The 24,886-nt window shown below is 44.1% G+C and overlaps 1 protein-coding gene across 1 annotated transcript; it reads left to right on the forward strand.

Moving 5' to 3' along the window:
- The first annotated feature begins 3,011 nt into the window (after positions 1-3,011).
- On the forward strand, positions 3,012-23,754 carry NSUN4 (NOP2/Sun domain family, member 4). Its single transcript, XM_008566446.1, has 6 exons — positions 3,012-3,278; positions 7,306-7,649; positions 12,329-12,483; positions 15,544-15,704; positions 22,414-22,538; positions 23,129-23,754. The coding sequence occupies exons 1-6, from the start codon at positions 3,186-3,188 to the stop codon at positions 23,403-23,405; spliced, it is 1,155 nt and encodes a 384-aa protein (XP_008564668.1). The 5' UTR covers positions 3,012-3,185; the 3' UTR covers positions 23,406-23,754.
- The last annotated feature ends 1,132 nt before the right edge of the window (positions 23,755-24,886 follow it).

A 24,886-nucleotide genomic window follows, 5' to 3' on the forward strand; every position in this document is an offset into this window, starting at 1 on the left:
GCAAGAGATTTGTAAAACAATGCCACACTCTAAATTTCTTTTCAGAAATGTAATTATTTTTCTTAAAGATATTTATGCTAATATATAATGGGTTTGTCATTTTTTTTCCTGGCAGCTGGCCCGTAGGGGGATTTGATGTTGTTATTTCAAATAAATAAATAAATAAATAAATAAATAAATAAATAAGTATATATATATATATTTTTTGTCCTTTTTGAGACCAGCCGCACCGCACTCAGCCAGTGAGCGCTGTGAGCGCACCGGTCATCCCTATATAGGATCCGAACCCGTGGCGGGAGCGCCGCCGCGCTCCCAGCGCCGCACCCTCCCGAGTGCGGCACGGGCTCGGCCCAATAAATATATATTTTTAATTTCTCACTTTTAATTCCTAATCCAGTGATATTAATAGAGATTAATAGATAAACAAATAGATGAATAAAAGCTTTTTGGGCTTCTCAATAATTTTTAAGAGAGTTAAGGGGTCCTGACACTAAAAAGTTTAAGAACAGTCCAGGGTTTGACCTCTGTACCAGCCAGCTACAAAAAAAAAAAAAGCTTGACAACAACTGATCTAGTCCAACTCTCCTTCCTTTGTTCCCCCATTTTATAGATAGGTAAACAGGCTGGGCTGGAAGGGCCAGGTTGTGGCTGTGGGTCCTGACACTCCATATTTGGTATAAGCCTTTTTTTTTTTTTAAAAGATGACTGGTAAGGGGATCTCAACTCTTGGCTTGGTGTTGTCAGCACCATGCTCAGCCAGTGAGCTAACTGGCCATCCCTATATAGGATCCGAACCCGTGGCCTTGGTGTTATCAGCACCACACTCTCCCGAGTGAGCCACGGGCTGGCCCTGGTATAAGCCTTTGAGAACAGGTGTGTCTGGGATACCTCCTCTCTAGTGTATTCAGTCGCTCTTCAGTGGGTCCTCATTAAATGTCTATGAGCTTAAAAAAAACCACCTTTCTCTATACACATACCTCCCTCCACCTTACAACTGCTAGGTCCCTGTAGAAAATTCTTGAAAAAACTTACATCTTTACTTCTCATATTTCACTCATTCAATATTTGCTAAGGTTGGCCAGTTAGCTAAGTTGCTTAGAGCACAGTCATACAACATCACGTTCCCGGGGGATCTGAACCTGGTATTGGCCAGCCAACAAAAACAAATAAATATTTGCTGACAGCTAACTATGTACCATATATAGTTCTGGGTGTTGATAATTCAACAATGAGTTAAACAAAATCCTTGCTCTTTTAAATCTTACATTTCAGTGAGGGAGACATGTCCAGAAAAACTGTCCAGAACTTGTAAATGGGTAGATTATTACTGGGTGTTCGTTCATTGCAGTGATGGGGTACACCCTTGATTGACTTTACATTGACTAGGCTATCTTACACCTTTGAAGAGGTGGAGGTTAACTTGTAGAAAACTGATGGCAATACAAATAATTCTTGTATAATGAAAATGCATTATATATTTTGCAATGCAAAGTAATAATAATAATAATAAAAGCAACACAAATGATTCCTATCCATAGTAATGTAAATAAATTTTTTTTTTTTTTAAAAGATGACCGGTAAGGGGATCTTAACCCTCGACTTGGTGTTGTCAGCACCACGCTCAGCCAGTGAGCGAACTGGCCATCCCTATATGGGATCCGAACCTGGGGCCTTGGTGTTATCAGCACCGCACTCTCCCGAATGAGCCACAGGCCGGCCCAATGTAAATGAATTTTGTCCAGTAGAGATGTAATTGATTTCCATCTGGTAGAAGAGATACTCCCAAACATTACAGTTTATGATGATGAATAAAATCTTCAGCATGTGTTCATTTTATATTTGCATGAGTTATAGTTTTAACCTTTTGAAAGTTATAATTTAGCAGACTATAAGATAATATATATCATATGGTAATAAGCTATAAGAATAAAAGCAGGGTAAGAGGACAGCTATTAACTGGTGGTAAAGTATTTTATTTATTTATTTATTTATTGTTCTGCGCCAGCTGAAACGGATCCCACCAGGCGTAAGCGCCTGGCTCCTCCCTTCCCTCATACTTTTGGTTTGCCCAGAGGCTGCATTTCCCCAATCTGAAGATTTTCTCTTTCCTGGAAAATAAAGTCTCCCTTTTTCTCTTTAGTAGATACTGTGGTCCTTTTGATAACTTGTCTAATCAAGTTTCTATTAATCATTTTCCATCCACTGACACCCTCACTCTGCCACTGGCTACAAATTCCCACACCGTCCTTGCTGTATTCAGAGTGGAGCTCTGTTCTATACTGAAGTCTCTGAACCGGTCTGTATGTGGGATCCGAACCCTCGGCGGGAGCACCACCGCGCTTCCCAAGCTGCGCACTATAGCAGTGCGCCACCGGGCCTGCCCGGTGGTAAAGTATTTTAGATAGGGCCAATCAGTCCTGTAATTCTATCTCTTAATTAGAAGTGGAACCTATCCTCTTCTCTCCATCCTCACTGCTATCACACAAATCCAGACCGTCATCTTCTCTCATTTAATCTCCCTGCTTTATTCTTACCTACTCAGGTCATCAATTGTTAGGTATCATCTAAAAAAAAAACAACACTTATCTGTCATATCCCTCCTCTTCACTGGATTCCTATTGGTGGAGTCAAGTGTTGTGGGGCCTAAAGCTTGCACAATTTGGGAGGCTCTCTTTACGAAAAATAATACAAAACCAGATACCAGGCCTTGAAAGGGGCTGTGTAAATAACAGGTCCTGAAATTTAAGCTTCATTGTCTTCATGGCAAATCCGCCCCTGCTTACAAGTCTGGTCTCATTTCTTCTAACTCAGGATCTTTCCCCGTGCAATTTCTGCCTAGTAGGCCGTTCCCGTCCACTTTTGCCTAGCTAACTCTTTCAGAACTCAACCACAAGCTCCCAATCCTCCTTAACCCCCCAATTGGGTTAGGGGCCTCTTCGGAGTCCCTCGCACTGCTTCAAGCTTCTAGGTTCAATTACCGTTCCGGGGGTCTGATTACTCTGTCCAGCACGCTGCAGAGACCCCTGGCGGGGCGGGGTCAGAGGGGCGGAGCCCTGGAAGAGAATCAGACGTAACTCCTTCCCTGTTTCCCGCTCTCGTCCTCAGGCGTGGCTTGCGCCGCCTCCCGGAACCCGCGGGTCTCCTGCTGCGGTTCCGGGCGGAATTAGCTGGCGGCGCACGCTGACATGGCTCCGCTGATGCTGAGAGGGGTTCGGAAGCTGCTGCAGCGTGTGGACTTCGCGACTGTCCCGCGAAGATATCGATATAAGAAGAAATGGGTAAGGTGCGGCTGGGGGCGCACGAGGAAACAGTGACGGCGGCCACTGACTGCCGCCCCTCGGGAGACTTCTCCAGCCCTTCCATTTCGCGCTCCCCTCAGTTGCGTTCACTGCTCCCACCCCTCTAGAACGCTTCAGGCTCTTTTAGCGCCGCTCTTAGAGCGTCATTAGGCTCTTCCTGCTTATGTCTGTTACGTCACTGCCTCTGCCCGCCCTTTTGTTTCGTCATAAGTCTTCGTCTCTTTCTCTTGTTACGTCCAACCTCCTGACTCCGCCCCTCTTAGTCACGTCATCCCCTCCACCGTCACTTTCAGTTATGTCACCACCGACTCTTGTTCCCCGGCTCGCTCTTACCTTTCGCTTGGCCCTCACGACCTTCCACTTCCCTCCCTCTCCCCCTCCCTCCCCGTTTTTCCTTTCGCTCCCCTCCCCCCTCCCCCCATGGCCTCTTCTCCTCCTTTCCTCCTTGAACTTCCAGCCCGGTCGACCTCACCCCTCGGAAAATGTCAGAGCGACATCCCCTTCCCTCCTGGGTCTCCGCAGCCCTGCGGGAAAGGATTCCGCCCCTTCCTCACCCTCGAGCTGCCTCTGGCGCCCAGGAAAGGTTACAGCGACCACCCTGCCCATACTGCCTGCGTTTCCCCAAACGCAGGCAAAGGATGCACGGACTCCTCTTACCCTCAGGGCTCTCCCCACCTCTCCAGAGACCCATTCTCTGGCCTCACCGGTAGCTCTGGAATTTCTTCCATAACCGGCAATCCCCCCTGCCTACCCCAACAGATTTCCTCCCAGCCCCCACCGCCCCCCTCCCCACCCCCACAGCCTCCCTTGGGCCCGGGAAGATGTTCTTTTGAACCCTCTTCTTCCCCAGTCCTCGGAAGGCCCAACTGCCACGGGCCCAGCCTCTTGGATTCACCCCCTCAGGGCACTTATTTTAACCAGTTCAGCCTTCTGGGGTCACCCCCTCTCCATCAGCGGAGCTCTTATTGCAGCTGGATCAGGCCCCCGAGAACACCGCGTCCCTGTCCTCGAAGCCCTTACTTTGACCAGCACACTTACCTCTGTTACTGTAGTAGATACCCTTCAGCCCTGGGAACCAGCCCGGTAACCTCCCCTCCCCTCACTCATCAGTCCCCAGGAATTAGCCCAGTGACCTCCCCTCCTCTCACTCATGTACCCTTGGAAACTGGCCCCATGATTTCACCTCCTCTTGCTCACAGGACCCTGAGAACTTGCTTCACTGTTTCACCTCCCCTTGATCACCGGCCAGTGGAAACTAAACCTATAGTCTCCCCAGCCCTTGCTCACAGAATTTTGGAAACTGGGCTGGTGAGCCCCCCTCTGCTCTCTCACTGGTCCTCAGGGAGAAGTTATAATGACTCTCTTCCTTCCCCAGCATCTTCCCCACCTACTGGCAGATTTTACAATGGCCATCTTAAGCCTCCAGACTCTTGTGAACCCAAACCACAGCTTGACTTGACCCTGGGGAAAGATTGTTGTGACTCCCCTCTTTCTTCTCAGGCAGGCGTGTCTGACTCTCCTACCACACCTCAGGAGGGCTCTTATCATTACTCCCTTCTTTCCTCAGAAACCTATGTACCTGCCCCTAGGAGCCCTTACTGTGCCATCCGCCTACCCCCTGAGAGTCCTGGTTCTCCTTGCTCACCCCAGTCCCAAGCTCCCAGGAAGGCTTGCTTTGAGTCCCTTCTCTCATGGGAGACTGGTGGGAACTCTTACCTCGTCCTGACTCCGGGGACCATGCTTTCTGGTCCCCCCTGTCCACAGAAGCCACCTCTTCCCCACTGTCCTTATTCTCCCCTCTCCTTCCCTTCACCCCTTGGCAGCCAGTTTATATCTCCATCCCATTCACCTCCCCACAGAAGCTACAATGAGCCCCCTCTCCCCACCCCACTTTCCCCTCAAGTAAAGTTTTCCAGATCCTCAGAATTCAATCAGTCACATACTCCCCACAGGTGTCACTCTCTAGTCAACGCTCCCCAGCATAACTCTCCTGGCCAGCCCAAGCCCTCTAAGGTCAGCACCTCTCCTCCCCCTCCTTCCTGCCACTCTGGCCCCTCAGGTCCTTCTTGTGTGGAGCCATCCATCACAACTCCTTCAAATTCCTGCCCCAAAGAACTTTCCCCAGGGACTGTCTTACCCATTGTGGTCCCTAGAACCCTCAAAACTGTTATCCCCACTTCCCTTCCCCTCTGCCTTCCTTGTGATGCTGTCTCACCCAATAGTTATGCTCAGAAAAACACCCATGGATCCCCCAGAGGATCCCCCTGCCATACCCATGTATACTCTGTGGTTCCCCGCCTTCCCTGTCCACTCTCTTGTCCTCTCAATTGCTTCACAGGCCCCCCTCAGTGTCATAACCAACCCTTGGTGCCCCCCTGTAGCACCTATAGCACTCCCAGGGGACCACCCAAACCCCATTGCCAGCCTGTGGCGCCTCCTTGTTCTACCCACATCTATTCTTTTATCCCTTTGAGAACACCCTTTGATCCCCGAAGTTTACCCATTGCTCCCCGAGCCCGGGCCTGCCCTGATACTATCTCTTGTGGCCTCCATATCTACCCTGTGGCCTCTCAAGCCTCCCCACAAAAGTCCCCCCAGATCCCCTACAGCTGCCCTTTGCCTTCATCTGAGAGTTCCAGCTGTAACACTAATCTCAGCTGCAGTTCGACTGTTATTAGAGAATGCAAGAGTTGTGACAGCCAGACCGAGAGTAGCCAGCAAAGCAAAAGTCAGAGCCAAAGCAAGAGTCCCCATCAAAGCAGAAGTCAGAGTCGGAGCAGGAGTCCTCATCTGAGCAGAAGTCGGAGCCAGAGCAAGTGTCTTCATCATAGCAGAAGTCGGAACCGAAGCGAGAGTCCTTGCCAGAACAGAAATCAGGACCAGAGGGATAGTTTCCAACTTTGCATAAATCAAGGCCAGACTGAGAGTCCCCACACTAGCAGAAGTCGGGGCAAGAGTCCCCACCAAGGCAGAACTCGGAACCAGAGCAAGAGTTTGCACTATGGCAAAAGGAAGGGCCAGAGCAAGAGTCCCCAGCATGGTAGGAGCAGGAGCAAGAGTCCCCACTATGGCAAAAGTCATGGTCAGCACAAGAGTCCCCACCATGACAAGCAAAATTTCTGACCACATCAAATCCAGGCCAGAACAAATGTTGTAGACAGTGACAACTGCCAGCCATAGCAAGCATCCCAGCTGCGGCAACCAGGACCAACTTGTGGACTCCTCATCTGTAGTCTTTATTTCCCTTCTAATCTACCATTGATCAAACCTGCCTCATGTCCTTCAGTGCTACCCCCACAGCAGTCATCCTAGCAGTCCCTATTTTGGTTCACACCTCAAGATTCTGTGAGTTCTCCTCATCCCACCTTCCTGGGGTCTGGGAACTCTCTCAAAACATCCCTCAACCCTTTGATTCTCAGCATCATGGTACCAGTCACTGCATGATCTTAGATAAGTTACCTTCATCTTTCCGTGAAATGTGGAAGGTTGGTAATTTTTTTGTCCTAATGAGCTGTCTGTTGTAGTGCTTGTACAAATCTTTCCATAAACTTTTTAAAGACCACCTCATATAAGCTAGTAGACATGAAAGTGCTTTGGAAAACAAAAGGACTGTTCAGAAGAAAAGCGTCTTTTGTTTAAGCCTGAAGCTTCCCCAAGACCTCCATAGTTTCATCCAGTCTTCTGCAGGTTCTCCTCACGAGTCCTCTCCTGAGCTACTGAATGTTAGCTTTTACTTCAAAGTCCCCCTTCTTAATGACCGACCCCCACATGGTATTGTGAGAGCCACAGCTTCCTTTCTGTCACAACCCTGAGATGGGAAAGCCAGATCCCCACTATTTCTCTCTCCCACACTTCTCCTCTGGTAGGCAGAGGCAGGATGCAAAGGCAGGAGTGGGCACTAGCTGGATCCAGGTTTGCCCCTGGGCTTTAAGGTATTGGTGGGGTCACGTAGTAGGGGATAGAGGCAAAACTGGGAAGAACAATAAGCCTGTTCTTTCTCTTGTAGGCTGCCACAGAGCCCCAATTCCCTGCCATTCGACTGGCTCTGCAGAATTTTGATATGACCTACAGCGTGCAGTTTGGGGATCTTTGGCCATCGATCCGTGTCAGTCTCCTCTCAGAGCAGAAATATGGTGCTCTGGTCAATAACTTTGCTGCTTTGGATCATGTGATTGCTAAGCTGGAGCAACTGAGTGCCAGGGACTTTGTGAATGAAGGCATCTCCCACTGGGAACTGGAGCCTGATAGTGGCCAATCTGCAGCCCCATCCCCAGCCTCCTGGGCCTGCAGTCCGAACCTTCGATGCTTTACTTTTGCCAGAGGGGATGTCAGCCGCTTCCCTCCTGCCAGGTAGGATCTAGAGCCATGGCTGGGACTGTCCTGAATGCCTGCTGGAAGTAGACATGAGGAGACCCAGCTCCTGCTCTCTATGATAAGGATCATAATATTGCTAATGTTTATGGTGTGCTTACACAGGCTGGGCAGTTTTCCAAGTGCTGCACACATGTTATCTCCTTTTGTTCTGTCAACAGCCATATGAATTAGGTGGTATTACTGCTGCTGTTTTACATTTGAGGAAACTGAGGTACAGAAAAGTTAAAGTGCTAACTTGCTTTAGGTCCCTCAATAAGTGATGCAGCTAGTATTTAGACCCAGGTGGTCTGACCACAGAGCCTGCATTTGAACCTTCTCTAGTCTACTGCTTTCTGTAGAAAACATCCATTTCTCACATGAGCACCCACTATGCCCTCTCCAGTTAAAATATGTGTTATTCACAGCTGTTTTCTCATTTTGCCTTTCACACCCACCCATCAAAGTGAGTAGGACAAATAATCTCATGGTACCAAAGAAGAAGTGGGTCTTTCCTAGGAAATGGGGCTTGCTTAGGGGCACAAAGTTGGTACTAGACTGGGAAAAAGAAAGATTTCCAGTCTCATGATCCAATGCTTGTGAATATGGAGTTGAGAAAAAAAAGACTCCAGAATCAAATGCCGAGTTGTGCTTTAGGAATTGAGAGCTCAGTGTTATTTGTAGGATGTGGAAGTTGGTCTTTGATGGGTTGGTTGATTGATTAATTCAACAAATATTTATTGTCTAACAAATGCCAGGTATTTAAGTGCCTGGGTTACTTGGTGCACAGGCCCCCACGAGCTTCCAGTCTGTGAGGAAGACAACTATTAAGAAACTATTTATAAGTGTGGTAAGTGCTACAAAGGAAAAATAAAAGATGCTATGAGGTCTTATAATTAAGAAATCTAACCCAGTCTTTTCTGAGGAATTGTTATTTAAGCTAAGACCTGAAAACTGAGTAAGAATTAAAGCTGGTGGCATGAGGGTGTGGATCAGGGTGAGAGGCCAAATATGAGGCTATAGAAGCAGGCAGGAGTAAGATTATGAAGGTCTTATAGGCCTTGTGGAATTTTGGACTTTTTCTCTGACAAGAAGAGGAAGCCATGAAAGATTTTAAGCTGGGGAATGGCAAGACCAGATTTGAATTTTTAAGATATAACTCTGGCTGCTGCATGGAAAACAGATTGGAGACAGTCAAGGCTGGAAAAGGGGATGTAAATTAGGAGGCTTTTGCTTTATGCTCCTCTGTATGCTTAAGAGGAGTAAGAGATGAGGCTGGAAAAGTATATGGAAGGGCCATGTGTGGGAACCTTGAATGCCAGGGGCTTGCAGGTTGGGGGAAGGGGATTTTTCTGGTTGGCCAGGGTTGTTTGCAGATGACTGAGGTTGCCAGGACTGGATAGCTTCAGGCCATATGTGCTTTAGTACATATTGCTGTGAATTGCTAATATCTGCTCTAGAGAACCACCAAAAAGGGTTTCTGAGCAGGTGAAAGGCAGTAATGCACAGTGGTTATAAGCATGGTCTTTGGATTCAGGCAAACCTAGATTTGGATCCTGCCTTCTACATATGGCATTGGATAATTGAGCTTTGGTTTCCTTATCTGGAAATAATAGTAGTAATAGCTAACACTATATCTCATTATGTGTCAGCTGCCGTTCTAAGAACTTGATATATTAATTCCTTCAGTCCTCACAATAACCTTGTCTTGTAGGTATGCTTATTGCAGATGAAGAAACTGAGACACAGAGAAGTTGACTAGTTTGCTGAAAGTCACACAGCTAATGAGCAATTGGGCTGGGTTTGAGATCCAGGCAGTTTGGTTCACCTGCCTCATAGGGTTGTGGTGAGGATTAAATGAAATTATGTATATTAAACACTTAGCATAGTGTCTGCAATATAGCATTCATCAGTAGTAACTCTCACTATTGATGGTATTCTCATCAAAGTTATGCTCAGGAAGATCATTTTAATCACTGTGTAAGGGTGTATAGATTGGGCCAGGGTTGGAGACCAATTCAGAGGCATTGGCTTTAGGCAGAACCATGTGGTCTCCTAAGTTGCTTCAGGTGCTTGGCATCTACTCAGGTAGGACACCCTGAGAGTAGAGAGGGAAGCAGCCACAGCAGATTTCTGGAGGTTGTTTGTCCTTTCACCAAAACCCCTATATGTTTGGGTTTTTTCCGTTTTTATCACGATAAGCTCCCTGTAAAATCAAGGGGATCTTAGTGTCTCAGGAGTTCAACGATATATTTGGGAGTCCAAGAACCCCCTACAATTGTCTGTAAAATTGTGTGTGCTTTTTCAGAAAGAAGGACTGTAGCTTTTAGCAGATTCTCAAAACTGTGAACCAAAAAAAGGTTAATGAGTGATGCTTCTAAAATGAAGGAACTTGAGGATGGGTTTTATGGACCAGTGCTGGTGGGATAGCAGTTCTGTGTCTTTCTCAGATTTCTCAATCTCTTTGTCATTCTCCTTTGTGAGGCATGAGACATGCAGTTTCACAGACAATCCAATTGTGGTTTGACTGAAAAGATCCTATCACAGAGTAAGCCTATTTGTGAATGCTGGAGGTGTTAACAACCTCAGGACTGGGGATTGTAGCTCTTATTGCTGACCCTTAGTGGTGCTGTGTCTTATGTCTTGCTCCCAGATCCTTCCTGTCAGAGTTTCTGTCTTCTTGAGTCTGTCCCCAAGATTCTCCATACTGAACTGCATCTTAGGCAGAGAATGGCTGCTCACCACCAATTGCCCTTATGACAGCTGGCCTGAGAGTCAGGAGTCCTGTGTCAGTTAGGCTGCTGTTGATCATCCCTCCCTCTCTACCCACACTGATGCTTCCTCTCTGGTGTCTCTGTCTCTAATTTGTTCCTTCTAGCCCACTTAGCTTTCTAAAACTGAGATCTGTCTGATCATGCCATTTTCCTTAAAAACCTTTGGTAACTGCTTACAGGTTATACTCCAAACTCCTTAGCATTGGGTTTAAAGACATTTTACAGACAGCTTCTGTGCTCCAGGCACTCACGACCCAATCGCATGGACTTGTAGTGTGTGGCCAGTGGTAGCTGCTGGATGAACAAATGTGAGAGATGATAGAAGAAATGGATGAGTTGTTTTCCAGACAGCCTGGAGTTGCAAACTTGCCATGAGACACATACTATCCAGACCCAGACAAAACCAAGGAGGATGTTAATAAAGCTATGCTGATTCCACCCCAAAGCAAGACACTAAGATAACATCAAGGATGGGAAACAGAAACCAGAGGTAGCTTTGTCGAGACCTTGCACCCAGCTCCTTGCATGGAGCCCCTACCCTCCTCCCTCCTGCTTTTCACTTCTCACATTCCATTCCCTCAGCTCCCTCTTTAAAAACCCCTCCTTTGGGCCAGCCCATGGCTCACTCAGGAGAGTGTGGTGCTGATAATACCAAGGCCATGGGTTCAGATCCCATATAGGGATGGCCGGTTAGCTCACTTGGGAGAACATGGTGCTGACAACAAGTCAAGGGTTAAGATCCCCTTACCGGTCATCTTTAAAAAAATAAATAAATAAAAAATAAAATAAAACCCCCTCCATAAATCTAAGTCTTTGAGATGGTTTTGGTCTGGCCTTTCTCCTCCAGATTTACCAGAGTGATGGGTTAGCCTGACATCTCTCCTCAGGTCACTGGTATTCTTGAATAAAAGCTGACTTCCATTTTCACCACCACCACCACCAACAAAAAACTAACTAACAAAAAAAGACGTTTTACAATCTGGCCTCAATCTGCTTTCCAACCTCAGTCTCATGCATCTTGTGTTTCTACCACACTAGATTTCTCACTGTTTCTGAATGAAGCTATGAGTTTGTATGCTTCTGTGTCTTTGCTCATTCTTTTTTCTTCTGTTTGAAATGCTCTTCTTCCTTTTTTACCTAATGAAGGCCTCCTATTCCTTTATCAGGCCCGAGTTAGGTAACTCAGACAAGCACAATTGATCACATTTCTCTCTAAATCCATGAAGTGTTTTATATCTCAGTATGTAACCCAGTAAATCCAAGTTCCTACCATGTGCCAGGCACTGTTTCAGAGGCTGGAGATATTACAGTGAACAAATCAATCAGACTTCCAGCCTCCATGGAGGTAACATTCTAATAGGGGAAGATAGAGAGGGAAAAAATGCGCGCGCACGCACGCACACGCACACACACACACCCCTATACATATAAAATGAATAAGTATTTTAAAGAAAAATAATGTAGGGTAGAGAGACAGAAGGTGATGGGAATAGGGCCTGTTATTTTAGAGTAGTCAGGGAATGCCAGTGTCTGATGAGATAATTTTTGAGGAGAGACCCAAATAAAGTGAGGAAACAAATCTAGGGTTATTTGAGAGTAGGGTTGCAGGCAGAATGTACACAACTGCAAAAGCCTGAGACAGGACCATGCATGGCTTAATTAAGGAATAGTAAGGTGGTTATCATGGCTAGACTGGAGTAAATTGATCTATGTTTTAAAAGGATTGTTCTGGCTACCATGTAGGTGAATGAGTAAATGATTGAGAGAGTGAGTGAGTGTGGGTCTGAGAAATGAATTTTTGCTGAGTGGAGTTTAGTGGTCCCTGAGGGCTTGGACTTGGAGACTTGACTCCCTGTGGGTGTCTTGGCCTGTAATTTGACTGTTGGGTGGTCTCCTCTCTTCCAGACCTGGCAGCCTGGGTGTCATGGATTACTACCTGATGGATGCCGCCTCCTTGCTGCCTGTCCTGGCCCTTGGCCTGCAGCCCGGGGACACCGTGCTTGACCTGTGTGCAGCCCCTGGGGGAAAGACACTAGCATTGCTTCAGACTGGCTGTTGCCGTAAGTCAGGGTGCTGATGTCTTGGGCAGAGAGGGCTCCCCATCTCACCAAGTCAGGGGCACACTGAATACAGTAGGCTCTCTGGTCCCAAGGTCAGAGGGGAGGATAGTGCTTGCTTGCTTGCTAAGCTCGTGTGTTTTTTCTGTTTGCCATTATTTCCTCCCTTTCTCTGTCAGTCAGTCAAGGAAGATTGCTGGTCAGGGTCTCTGAAGGCAAATTTAGGCAAGGCTCTGATCAATCAATCACTATCATCTTTCTGCATGTGTTTACTTTGTCTCTAAGATTAAGTCCCATTTTATTAGCCTGCCAGCTAAAATAATAAGATCTGGCTGTAGCCACCATTTATAGCTTTGTATGTCACTCTTCCCCAGGCTTTATGTGCTTCATTCACACCCTACTACTCTCTTGCCCAAATAAGCCTTTGCTCAGTTAAATTTTCACTCTAGAATTCCCACATTCACCTTAGCTGGGCTGTCTAAATACTTTAGCTCTCAAGCCTCAGTTAAAGTGTGCCACCTTCTGGAAGTCTTCCCTCATGACCTCTGCTGGCCAGTTTGGGAATGATGCCTCTCTTCCCTATCTCCCCAAACATGGGCATCACCCTTTTGACTGTTAGCACATTAGCCTTGCCTCAGAGCTTTACTGGATAGCTATGTTCTCCTTCTTTGAGATTATGAATTCCTTGGGGACAGGCCCAAGTCTTATTTTTCTTACTAGTATAGCCCAGCCTGGGCCTTGTGCACTATAAGTGCTCACTTTGGCTATCTACTGGCTGACATCCTGCCTTAAAATAGTATTTTTCCTTGGCACCCTAAGAAGTAGGTGTAGATTTTCACACCCAACCTGGAGCTCAGCTGGATTTCTCTTGTATGTACCCCAGCCTTTCTTTTGGGCCTGGACCCTTCTTTTCCAGTTCTTGTCAGCCAGCTTGTACATTTTGAGTTAGTCTTCAGCCTCATTGGTTAGGCTCATGGGTGATTCAGAGAGGTATCACATTTGGTCTCAGCCATCTGGAAGTCCAGAGGGAGAGGAGAAAAGATATTGACATGGACTTAATAAGTCCAATGCAAGAAAGCCCAGCCTATGAGCTGATCTAGCTGATCTGACTGGGTGCTGTGGGAATCCATCAGAAGGGAGATGAATGAGGATAGGCTTACTTGGAAGAGGAGAAACTTGAAGTAAGAGGAGGGAGAAGGGCAAAGGAAAAGTAATTGAGAGTTGCTCTTCTAAGGTGTGCTGAGTTACCAGCACCTCACCTTCATTCCACTTCCTCACCCAAGTGACTGGCTCCTTGATCCCAGGAAGATAAGATCATAGAATTTTAGTGCTAGAATAGAACTTAGATTAGAGTTTACCTAGTCCATCCCTCATTTTATGGAGAGGAGAAATGAGCACTGGAGAGATTAAATAGCTTAAATCTTACAGGAGTTGGAGGTAAAGCTAGAACTGGAACCCATGTTTCCTTTTCTCAGTTCATATTCTCCTGCAGATTTCTCTAGAGCAGAGAATCCTTTTTTTTCTCTTTTTTTTTTTTTTTTTTGTCTTTTTTCGTGACCGGTAACGGAATCGCAACCCTCAGTGTCGCACCCGTACCGCGACTGGCAACGGGATTGCAACCCTCGGTGTCGTGCCCGCACCGTGCTCAACCAGTGAGCGGACCGGTCTCTATATGGGATCCGAACCCTCGTCAGGAGTGCCACCACGCTCCCAAGCGCCACACTCTACTGAGTGCGCCACCGGGCCGGCCCTTTTTTTTTTTTTTTTAAAGATGACTGGTAAGGGGATCCTAACCCTTGACCTGGTGTTGTCAGCACCATGCTCTCCAAGTGAGCAAACTGGCCATCCCTCTATAGGGATCTGAACCTGTGCCCTTGGTGTTACCAACACCACTCTCCCAAGTGAGCCATGGGCCGGCCCCCCAAACAACAATCTTAATGTTAAAAAAAAAAAATTAGTCATTAAAAGATCTGTTGTGATAGTTGGTTGATATTTTTCTTTAATTTCAGACATTAACTCTGAAATGTATATCTTTCTTTTTTTTACCTTACCATTATTTCTTAATCTAGTGGATTGGTTTTTCAACATTGTTCCTGCCGGTATGCCTACAAAATCATCTGTAAGTGTCCAAATGAATTCATGTTGTTGGTCATAATTTTGATCATGCCTCTATTTCTTTCTTAAAAGAAAAGAAAAAAAAAAAGAAAGAGGTGTTATTTTGACGATTAGGCTTAACATATTATGTTGTAGATTCTTCTTCGATGAACTATTTTAAATGTTTCAATTAGGTGCCACCTAAATTTATTTTATTATACCATCAATAGCTGATTAAGAAGAACCAAATATTTCTAGTTAAAAAAAAAAAAAAAAATCTTGAAAGTTCCACACAATGTGTCTGCCTACAACTCATTGACCAAAACTTAGTCATATAGTGATACTTGTATAGTTGTAAAAGAAGGCTGGGAAATGTAGTCTTTTGGGGTACACTGCCCCTTTCCAATGAAAGTGGGGTTCTATTACTAAGGAAGAAGAGGAGAATAAATTTTGAATAAATAACCTGTAGAATCTACCAAAGATGAAGACAGCTAGATATTTCAAGAATAATAGGAGAGAGCATATTTCTTTAAATAGTCTTACCTGGGGGCCGGCCTGTGGCTCACTCGGTAGAGTGCGGTGCTGATAACACCAAGGCCACGGGTTCAGATCCTATATAGGGATGGCTGGTTTGCTCACTGGCTGAGCGTGGTGCTGACAACACCAAGCCAAGGGTTGAGATCCCCTTACCGGTCATCTTTATAAAAAAAAAAAAATAATAAATAAATAAATAGTCTTACCTGGTCTGCTTTATTTATTTACTCAGCCTTTCTGACCCATCTACGTGTTTGCCTCTGCAACCCCCACTTCAAAGTGACTGATACTTTGCCATGCACCTAATAAATGTCCCTGTTGCTAGGGTCTGCGTAAATTGGCTATGCCTGAAAATTGGTCTGACTCTCCATCAGCACCATTGCTGGTAGGATGTTTTGCTAGGCCACAGCCTCTGAAGTATCTTTATTTCCACAGGCAATCTTGCTGCCAATGATATCTCTACTTCCCGAACAGGCAGACTACAGAAAGTCCTTCACAGCTATGTGCCTCAAGATATCAGGGATGGGAATCGAGTTCGAGTTACCTCATGGGATGGCAGGCATTGGGGAGAACTAGAGGGGGACACATATGACCGGGTGAGTAATTCCTGACTTAGGACATCCATCCAGCTACATCTGACCTCCTCATCCTGGCCCCAGGCCCTGAAGGGGTAGGATCCAGCCCCCATGTTTGAGCGTGTAGGGCTGTTTCTGGACCTGGCTAGCTTTCCATGGGTGATATGGAGAAAAAAGCCACCTGCAGAATTGTCATTTCAGGGCCGGCACGGTGGCGCACTGCTACAGTGCGCTGCTTGGGAGTGTGGCGGCGCTCCCGCCGAGGGTTCGGATCCCACATACAGACCGGTTCCCGCTCACTGGCTGAGCGGGGTGCGGGTGCGACACTGAGGGTTGCGATCCCGTTGCCGGTCCCAGTCTGGTACGGGCGCGACACTGAGGGTTGCGATCCGTTGCCGGACACGAAAAAAGACAAAAAGAAAAAAAAAAAAAAAGAATTGTCATTTCAGCTTAGATGACTGACTACTATATTCATTAGAGACAATTGGCAACAAAAAAAAGTTTGAACCTGAGTGGGGAGAAAAGATATTAGGCTTATTTTATTTCTCAGGTCACTTGGTTGCTCAGAAACCCTCATGAAGATAAGTATGAATAAGCTTATTTTATTTTTGAATATTAATACAACACATGGTACAAAATTCAGAAGGCATAAAGGGGTATCCAGGGAAAAGTAAGTTTCTCTGTTATTTCTGTGCTGCAGCCATCTTCTTCCCCTCCCTACAGATAACCATCGTTTCTATTTTTTTCTGTATTCTTTAAAATATAGTATTTGTATATATAAATATAAATGTGTGTATGTATTTTTTTTTTAAAGTAGGAATGTTAGTGTACTATTCTGAACTTTGTACTTTTTTCATTTAATAATATATCCTGGGGTTTAATCCTTTTTAGTTTTGTTTATGAACTATAGTTGTTGGATAACAGTTTATGTCCATTTAAGATTTTGATAGAGATTGTTAAATTGCTCTGTGGAGGTTAAACCAGTTTCACTTCTACTGGTAATGAGTGAGTACCATTTTCCCACATCTTGCCAACACTGGCGCTATCAAACTTTGGTTTTTGCCAAGCTGATAGTATCTAATTTATATCCTCATTATGAATGATATTGAAAGTATTTTCATATTTTTAAGTTATTTATTTTCTTTTAATTGGCATACTCTAAAAATATTTATTTAAAACATATACTTCTAAAAATATAAAAAATATATAGCTATTGTCTGTGTATTATCATCTGACTTACCTAATCTGTCTAGTTCTCACCATCCTGCCTCAACCACTCTAAGGAACTGAAAGAAAGACCAAGGCTTATGGAATCTTGGATTCCATCATCTTGGAAGAGACTTGCTTCCTGACTGTGTAGGAATCCCCTATTTGGCTTTCTTGACATGGAGGCCACAGAACAAATGGAGAGAGCATGACCTCTGCTATCAGCCTAACCAGTTTCTGTATTACAGGGCTGCCATTTGCTCAGCAACTTAATCTCACTGAACTTCAACCTCTTCATTTAAGAAATAGGGTAATCCTGTCATGCAGGATTATTGTGAGGGTTCAATGAGAATATCCAGGGAAAGTGCTTAGTACAGTACCTGGCTGTGAGGAATAGGCAAGTATAGCCATCATCATTATTCGGCCTATGTCACACACTTTCGTTCACAGGGGCTCACTGTGGTTCTGTTATTGAACACCTCTGATGTTGGAAAGTTCTTTCCCTTATGGAATTAAAATCTGTATGTTACATGTTATGCAGGTGAGTGCAAGAATTCTGGAGTTGGACTGCTTGGATTAGAGTTCTGGCTCCATCACTTACCAGCCAGAGAAGTTTGGGCAAGTTACCTAACCTTCAGTTAAGCTTCAGCTTCTTCATTTGAGGATGAAGTATCAAATGAGGATAATAGTAGTGCTTATCTCATAGGTGAAGATTAAAAAGGAATGCATTTAGCACAGTGCCTGGAATATAGAAAGCATTCGATATTGTCATCACGATAATCCTTATCATTTTTATTATTGTTACTTCCAGTCATTGATCCTAGCTATGCCTTGTGGAACAATATAGAATGAGCTACCTCCCATTTCACTTGACAGTGCTTCAGACATTTCAAAACAGCTTTGATATCTTGAAGATGTCTTTGTTATTTTGTTGAAGAAATAGTTGTGTATAATCTACTATGTGGTGGACAAGTGCTAAGCATTTTAGATGCAAAGAAGCACACTACCCCAGGGTTCCCCACACTCTTGGTAACGTCATCCTCCCTCCAGCTCCAGTTGTCCATCAGCTGGAGAGAAAACAGGATCCCAGAGCTCTGCATGTTCATGGCAAGACACCTACCCTTCCTCCCAACTCACAGCTTGCTTGCTTGCTTTTTTTTGTTTTTTGGAGAGGTAAAGTTTGTTTCAAATAACAAAATGTTTATTTGAACACATTTCTGTCTTCCCAGACAATAAAAGAAATCATATTTGTAAGACACATGTCCAGAGCTGAGATTCAGTTGGAGCACCATCCTGTCAGAATGGTTATTTATGGCTGATATCCATGCATATTGGGCAGGGCCAGTGCCTGATGTGAAGATGCCTGTACCATATATGGTGTTGAATAGTTTGACTGCCGTCCTTAAAGGTTTCCTAAGTGTAGTGCAAGAGTACAACTTCCCTTTCTTCCTCCTGTGACTGAGCAAGGTCAACATTTTTCACAGTTGACACTACTGAAACATATCAAGAATATATTAGAACCAGGATATTCAAATATATTGCCATTGATTTATAGTCCCCTTGAAATCTCAGTTCTGCTGTTTCCATACACCAGGGCTCAGGAATCCAACAAGCCTGGGTATGCCTTGCAGCCATTTTCCTAAGAGTTCCAGCCACCTTGTCAGGACACTGAGAAGGAGGAGGGAAAGAACCTGTAGACATTTTTTCCTTTTTGGGTGGTGGATGCTCCCACAGCTTTATTTTTATTTGCATTACAGTTATACCTTTGCTCATCCCTTCATATTTAGCCTTGTTGAATCACTTCCTTTTAGTGAACATGTCTCTTACATACTGCATAGACTTGGGTTTTGCTTTGTGAGCCAATCCGTAAATTTTATTCCTTTAATTGCTGACTTAAACAATTGATGCCACATATTTTGTCTTGGCTCTGTAAAATTATTTTACTGTGTGGGTTTTATTTACTGTGCTTCTTTCACTATGTGGCCTCTAGTCTCTGCTGTTTTGTTTTTCTTTTAATTTTTTTTTTTGTTTTGGTTATTTAGGAAGGTTTTTTTTTTTTGTCCTTTTTGAGACCAGCCGCACTGCACTCAGCCAGTGAGCACACCGGCCATCCCTATATAGGATCCGAACCTGCGGCGGGAGCATCGCTGTGCTCCCAGCGCTGCACTCTCCCGAGCGCGCCACGGGCTCGGCCCCCAATTTTTTTTTTTTTTAAAGATGATCGGTAAGGGGATCTTAACCCTTGACTTGGTGTTGTTAGCACCATGCTCTCTGAAGTGAGCTAACCGGCCATCCCTATATAGGGATCTGAACCTGTGGCCTTGATGTTATCAGCACTGCACTCTCCTAAGTGTGCCACAGGCCGGCCCTTCAAATATTTTTTCTGCCACATTTTTTCTCTCATAATTCTGGAACTCTAATTACATGTATGTTAGGCTTTTTCACCGTATCCCATGTATATTTTATACTCTTTTCTGTATTTCCATCCTTTTTTCCTTCATGATTCAATCTGGGTAATATATTTTGACCTGATTCACCAGTCCTTTCTTCAGCTGTGTCTAATATACTGTTAAATGCATCTGTTGAGCCCTTAATTTCAGTTATTATATTTTCCAGTTTTAGGATTTCTGATTTAGGTCCTCATTAAAGTCCACAGCATAGAGTTTAAGAGGAAATGATGAAATGGTGCTCCCTGAAACATCTCTTCTTTAAATTTAATTAGACAAATTATACTCAAACTAGTAGATGCCCTGGGAAGGCAATCAACATTAGGGCTAATAAAAAGCTTGAATAGTATAAAAGGGCTGGAGGAGGTATTGTAGAACCTTTCTAGCACTTATGAGAGGTAAATTAACACCAATTGCTAAACATAGAAACTGGATAAATTTCAATATTCATTTAGAAATTAATTTTATGATGCTGTCCTAAGTATTAAAATACAGGTTATACTTAAATCATTCAAAGTTTGGCATGTTCACACATGTGCACAAAGTATTTGATAGATATTTACACACTGGGAGACACAATTATGGTCTGACTTTGGAGTTTTGGCAGATCTGGGTTCAAATTCTGGCAAGTTTCCCTACTAGCTTTTTTTGGGTGCGTGTGATCCGAACCCTCGGGCGGGAGCGCCGGCGCGCTTCCCAAGCGGCGCACTATCCAGTGCGCCACCGGGCCGGCCCCTGATTCTTTTTTAAAAAATTTTACAGTTCTTTAGAAACTGGAAATTATAAAATTTTCTGTCTTTTCATCTAACTTCTTGAACATTACTCATGACTGTTTCACACACTATGTCTGATAATTCCAGTATCTGGATCTCATATGAGTGTACTTCTACTATCTATTTTTTCTCTTGGTTTTTGGTCATTTGGTTTTGTCTCATGGTAAGTTAGTAATTTTTAAAATTTGAGTGCAAGATGTTGTGTATGAGAAATTATAGAGATAATCTGAGGCTCTAGTTTGTGTTGCCTTCCTCTAGAAAGGATTTGATTTTGCTTCAGGCAGACAGTTAACATCAAGGCAGATCATCTTAGTTCAGTCAAAAATTAGGCTGATTCAAAGCTGGACTGTGTGTGGGCTGTTCTATTTCCAGTTTACCTCTACACCTAGGGTATTAAGTTTCAGGGGTCTAACTCAACGCATGAGGCATTTGTTTACTAAGACCCTCATGTTCCTTGGTATGGACTCTGAACTCCCGTTTTTGTTTCCTCAGCCACATAAGACTGCTTGAAGTTCTGTTCAACTTTTCAGCCTCTCAGCTGTCACAGTATTGCTGATTACCTCTGGCTCACCTCCATGTTTCTCTGGGATGTTAGCCCCTCAAGTTCTTCCTTATTTAGTAGATCTCTGATGATTTCATACAGATACTTTAAATATTTTGTCAAGCATTTCTAGTTCTCAGAAGGAAGGTTGGTTTACAATAAGCTATTCTGCTTTTACTAAAAGTATAAAAATCTGATTTTATTGTCAGCTTATGATCATTACCTAGTTAATTATAAGAGCCCTGGTTTGAGGGGTGATTTGCATTTCTTCAGAAGAGAACCTGCATTTGCTTTTGCCAGGTGCTTGGAGGATCCGTCAACCCAGGACCATTAATTACTCAATATGGGGCTCTCTAGATCATGCAGGCATGATTTTTTAAAATTTATTTTTTAATTGACAAATTAAAATTGTATATATTTATTGTGTATAACATGTTCTGTTGACTTATGTATACATTGTGGAATGGCTAAATTGAGCTAATTAACATATACATTACCTCACATATATATCATATTTTGTGCAGGTGTGATTTGGAAACCCCTGTATGCGTGGATCAAAATTCTCAAGGAGACTTGTCTTCCTTTTTGCCCAGAGTTAAAGCCAAAACAGATACGTTCTTTTGTCATCCTTGTTTGTGGGCTGAATATTTTTCCTAGTTCACTCTTTGACTGTGTAGTTCTTTGAGGATTTGGTTTTACTATGGATTTTCACTCCATTTCCCCACCTCAAGTGGGCCCAGTGCCCTGTTTTCTGTCCTAGGCATTTGATTACTAGGGATTGATAAAAGATGGAAGCCATTGGCTTCAGCTCCTGTTTGCCTCCCTGGATTTGTGTTCCTGTCTTTTTTTGGCTTATGAGGATTTCTCTAATTTGTTATGAGCTCTACATTTAAGAGTATTTTAAAAATATATTTTATTGAGCCATTTTAGGTATTTTGTATTACAGTGGTTTTCAGGATATCTAGTTTACCACATTGCTGGAAACAGAAGGTATTAGTTTCTTCTATGATGTGGTTTCTAGAACATCCCATTGGCCCTTCTTTAGTTAATGTCTCTTTTTCCTGTGAAGGCCAGTCCCATCATGTTCTCAAGATAAGACCTGACTAGAATGCAAGGTGATCATTATTTTTCTTACTTTGTATGCACTGTGTCAACTCATGTAATCTAGGAATACATCAGAATATTGAATATGGGTCATTATTAATACTTGGAGTTTCCGCTTAACTAAAAATTTACAGATCTTTTCCATAGATGATTTTACTTTTTTGAAACATAAATATAGGATCATTTTGAATTTCATCTGTTTGTCTCTGGTGCCTAGCAGATAGTAGGATCTTAGTAAATGAATGAATGACTTTACATCTCTCACTTTACATTTCCTTATTGGGTCTGACATTGTTTCAACTTAATATAATTTTGAATCCTGATCTTCTTATTCAGTATCTTAGCTACTCTCTGGGCATTGTATATCTGTAAATTGGATATTTTTATTCAGATAGCTAAAGCACTAAGACTTCTTTCTAGGTTGATAACAGTTATTTAATTATAGGTACTTGTGTGTTGGTTTTGGCTTTTTGACCAACCATGAATATTCCTAAGTGTACTACTTTCCAACTCGTTATTTCACAGTTGTCTATGAGGTTAAAATGAGAAGTTTTGTCAGGTACTCTGCAATGCAGGGATGAGCAGAGGGAGCACTCCATAAAACCTCCTGGCCAGGGGCCTAAAACAGCTCTGGCCTAATACTTTAACACTCTGGGCAGGTGCTGGTGGATGTGCCCTGTACCACAGACCGCCACTCCCTTCATGAGGAGGAGAACAATATCTTTCAACGGTCAAGGAAGAAGGAGCGACAGATGTTGCCTATGCTGCAGGTGCAACTTCTCACGTGAGTGATAGATTTATAAAACTTAGGACTTTGTGCCACAGTGCTATAGGAGTCTGGTCTGAGGGACTGAAAGCTCTTTCAAAGACCCTTACCCATGGATGGATCCTGTGGCTGGGGATCTGCCTGGAGGAGACAGACATCATGGGATAGTCCTTCTCCGGAACATAAAAACCCTACCTGGTAAGACATACATACCAGGATGAGCTGCACAGGTTAACTTATGCTATTTTACCCCCAGTTCGAGTGAATAGCACATGTTTTAAAAGTAGCTACTGAGGTCAAGGTGTTGTAGGGAGGGTGTGAAGACTCAATCCATAGCCAGCATCAGGATTTGGTCCATAACCAGAGTCAGAGCACAGGGGATCATTTTAAGAAGGCTTCCTAGAGGAAAGCCCATGGAGTAAGGTTGGGTTGCTCTCTTCTTTGAGAATGACTTTTCAAGCAGTGTCATTGTGGAAGAGACTTCAAAGATGGTCTAACCCAGCTACTCATCCCGTAGTAGAGTCCCCTATCCATGTTTCCAGCTCCTTATGTTGCTCTTCTACTGCTGGGTATCTCACTAGTCACTGCTTTTCTCTTTTTGGTTTCAGAGCTGGAGTCCTTGCCACCAAACCAGGAGGCTACATCGTCTATTCCACCTGCTCACTCTCACACTTACAGAACGAGTATGTGGTGCAAGGCGCCATCGAGCTACTGGCCAATCAGTACAGCATCGAGGTTCAGGTGGAAGACCTGACTCACTTCCAAAAGCTTTTCATGGACACATTCTGTTTCTTCCCATCCTGCCAGGTTGGGGAGCTAGTAATGCCAAACCTCATGGCCAATTTTGGGCCTATGTACTTCTGCAAAATGCGTAGACTGACATAGCATCACCCCATCCCTGAAGTAGGAAGACAAAAGGTGTTCTCTTTTGGAGGCACTAGAAACTGGAAACTGAAACCAGTGGCAGAGATGCCCTCTGAGTCCTGTCCTCATCCTGTTTGAGTCTTTCTGCAGACAGTTTTCAGCAGTAGGAAGTAGGAGTTTTTCTGTCCTGCTCTCCAATTGTGGAGCATCAGCAGGTTTCTAATTCACTTATTACTCCCATCTCTAAGCCTATGCTAAAGCTTCCTGCCCCTTCGGAGCTTAGAAGAAGGAGCCAGTGAGCAGGCACACTTTAAAACTGTAAACATGGAAAGAAGCATTTAGCCAATAAAATTGTTGAAGCTCCAAAGAGCTGGGGATGTTGTTGGGGGCTTCATGTCAATCCAAGTACCATTAGTTCCATTTATACCAGCTGCTGCTGCCGAGCACTAGTTCTGAGGTGCCCAAAGCCCAGGATCTCAGCATGGTTACAGGTCTCTGGTTACAGAGCCCCTCTCACACTTGAGGTAAGTTCCACCTGATGAGCTTTGAGCAGCCAACAGCCCCAAACAAGCCAACCTAGTTTTTCCATATGGCCAATGATCTAATTTAAGGAACAAGTAAATAATAGTGTTAAGCCAGTGCATAATAATCTACTTACGAACTCACACTGAGAAAGCTCTCCTGAGCTGAATAATTCTGGCCCTTCCTTCTGCTGTCAACAGCACTACTGCCCATATGTGGCTAGGAAAGCTGCTTCTGCCACAAGGCTGTCATACGCTTGTATGTTTCTTCCTTCGTTCGTGCATATTGAGCTCCTGTATGACGGATAGGTAGGGAGCTATTGGAGATGTAGCAGTTGGGATTGTGGGAGATAATCAGAGCTCCTCATCCTTCGGAATGGCAACTCCTCCTTTTGCTTTCTGAGCACTTAGGAAAATCCTGATGTTTTGTTTTGTTATATTCTGGGTTTTTCGTTCTTGTTTCTAGTCTGTGCCGAGCTCTGGTGCCTGTTCTTTGGCCCACTCCCAAGTCCCTCAGAGCTCTTCCTTCAGCATAAAAGGGCTTTACCTCACACCGTGTGTATTCAGGGGCAACATTATATCATTTACTGACTGCATGCTAGTTATGTTGTTTTTGTAACTTTAGCCAAAAGAAGGTAACCATTGGCAGGGATATTAAAAATTACTTATGGTTACTTGCAGATAATTTTTTATTAAAAAATTATTTTTCCCTGAAAAACCAGCCCTTGTGCAAAAAAAGGTGCATAACTTTAGAATACTTGATGGTTTCTTGGCTCTTCCCACTTTCCTTATCCCACCTCTTCCTCCTTTTCTTCCTCTTCCTGCCACTCCTTTTGTCCTTTATGCCTTACCTGCTGATCCTTATTTGGGCATTTGAGGTGTCAATTGAGAAAGGCTTTAGCTGAGGTTAAGCCTTCCTGTTTTTTAGGATTTGCATTGTAACTGAGGGCTCTGGAAAGTCTTTCAGACACAAAATGAAGT

Source organism: Galeopterus variegatus, unplaced genomic scaffold (genome assembly GCF_000696425.1).
Source record: "Galeopterus variegatus unplaced genomic scaffold, G_variegatus-3.0.2 Scaffold242, whole genome shotgun sequence".
NCBI lineage: Eukaryota > Metazoa > Chordata > Mammalia > Dermoptera > Cynocephalidae > Galeopterus > Galeopterus variegatus.

Bases quoted from the DNA above. Each gene is read 5' to 3' on its own strand.
- NSUN4 (XM_008566446.1), top strand. From the start codon at position 3,186: ATGGCTCCGCTGATGCTGAGAGGGGTTCGGAAGCTGCTGCAGCGTGTG. The intron at 3,279-7,305 runs GTAAGGTGCGGC...TTTCTCTTGTAG, and splicing joins ATCGATATAAGAAGAAATGG to GCTGCCACAGAGCCCCAATT. The intron at 15,705-22,413 runs GTGAGTAATTCC...CACTCTGGGCAG, and splicing joins AGGGGGACACATATGACCGG to GTGCTGGTGGATGTGCCCTG.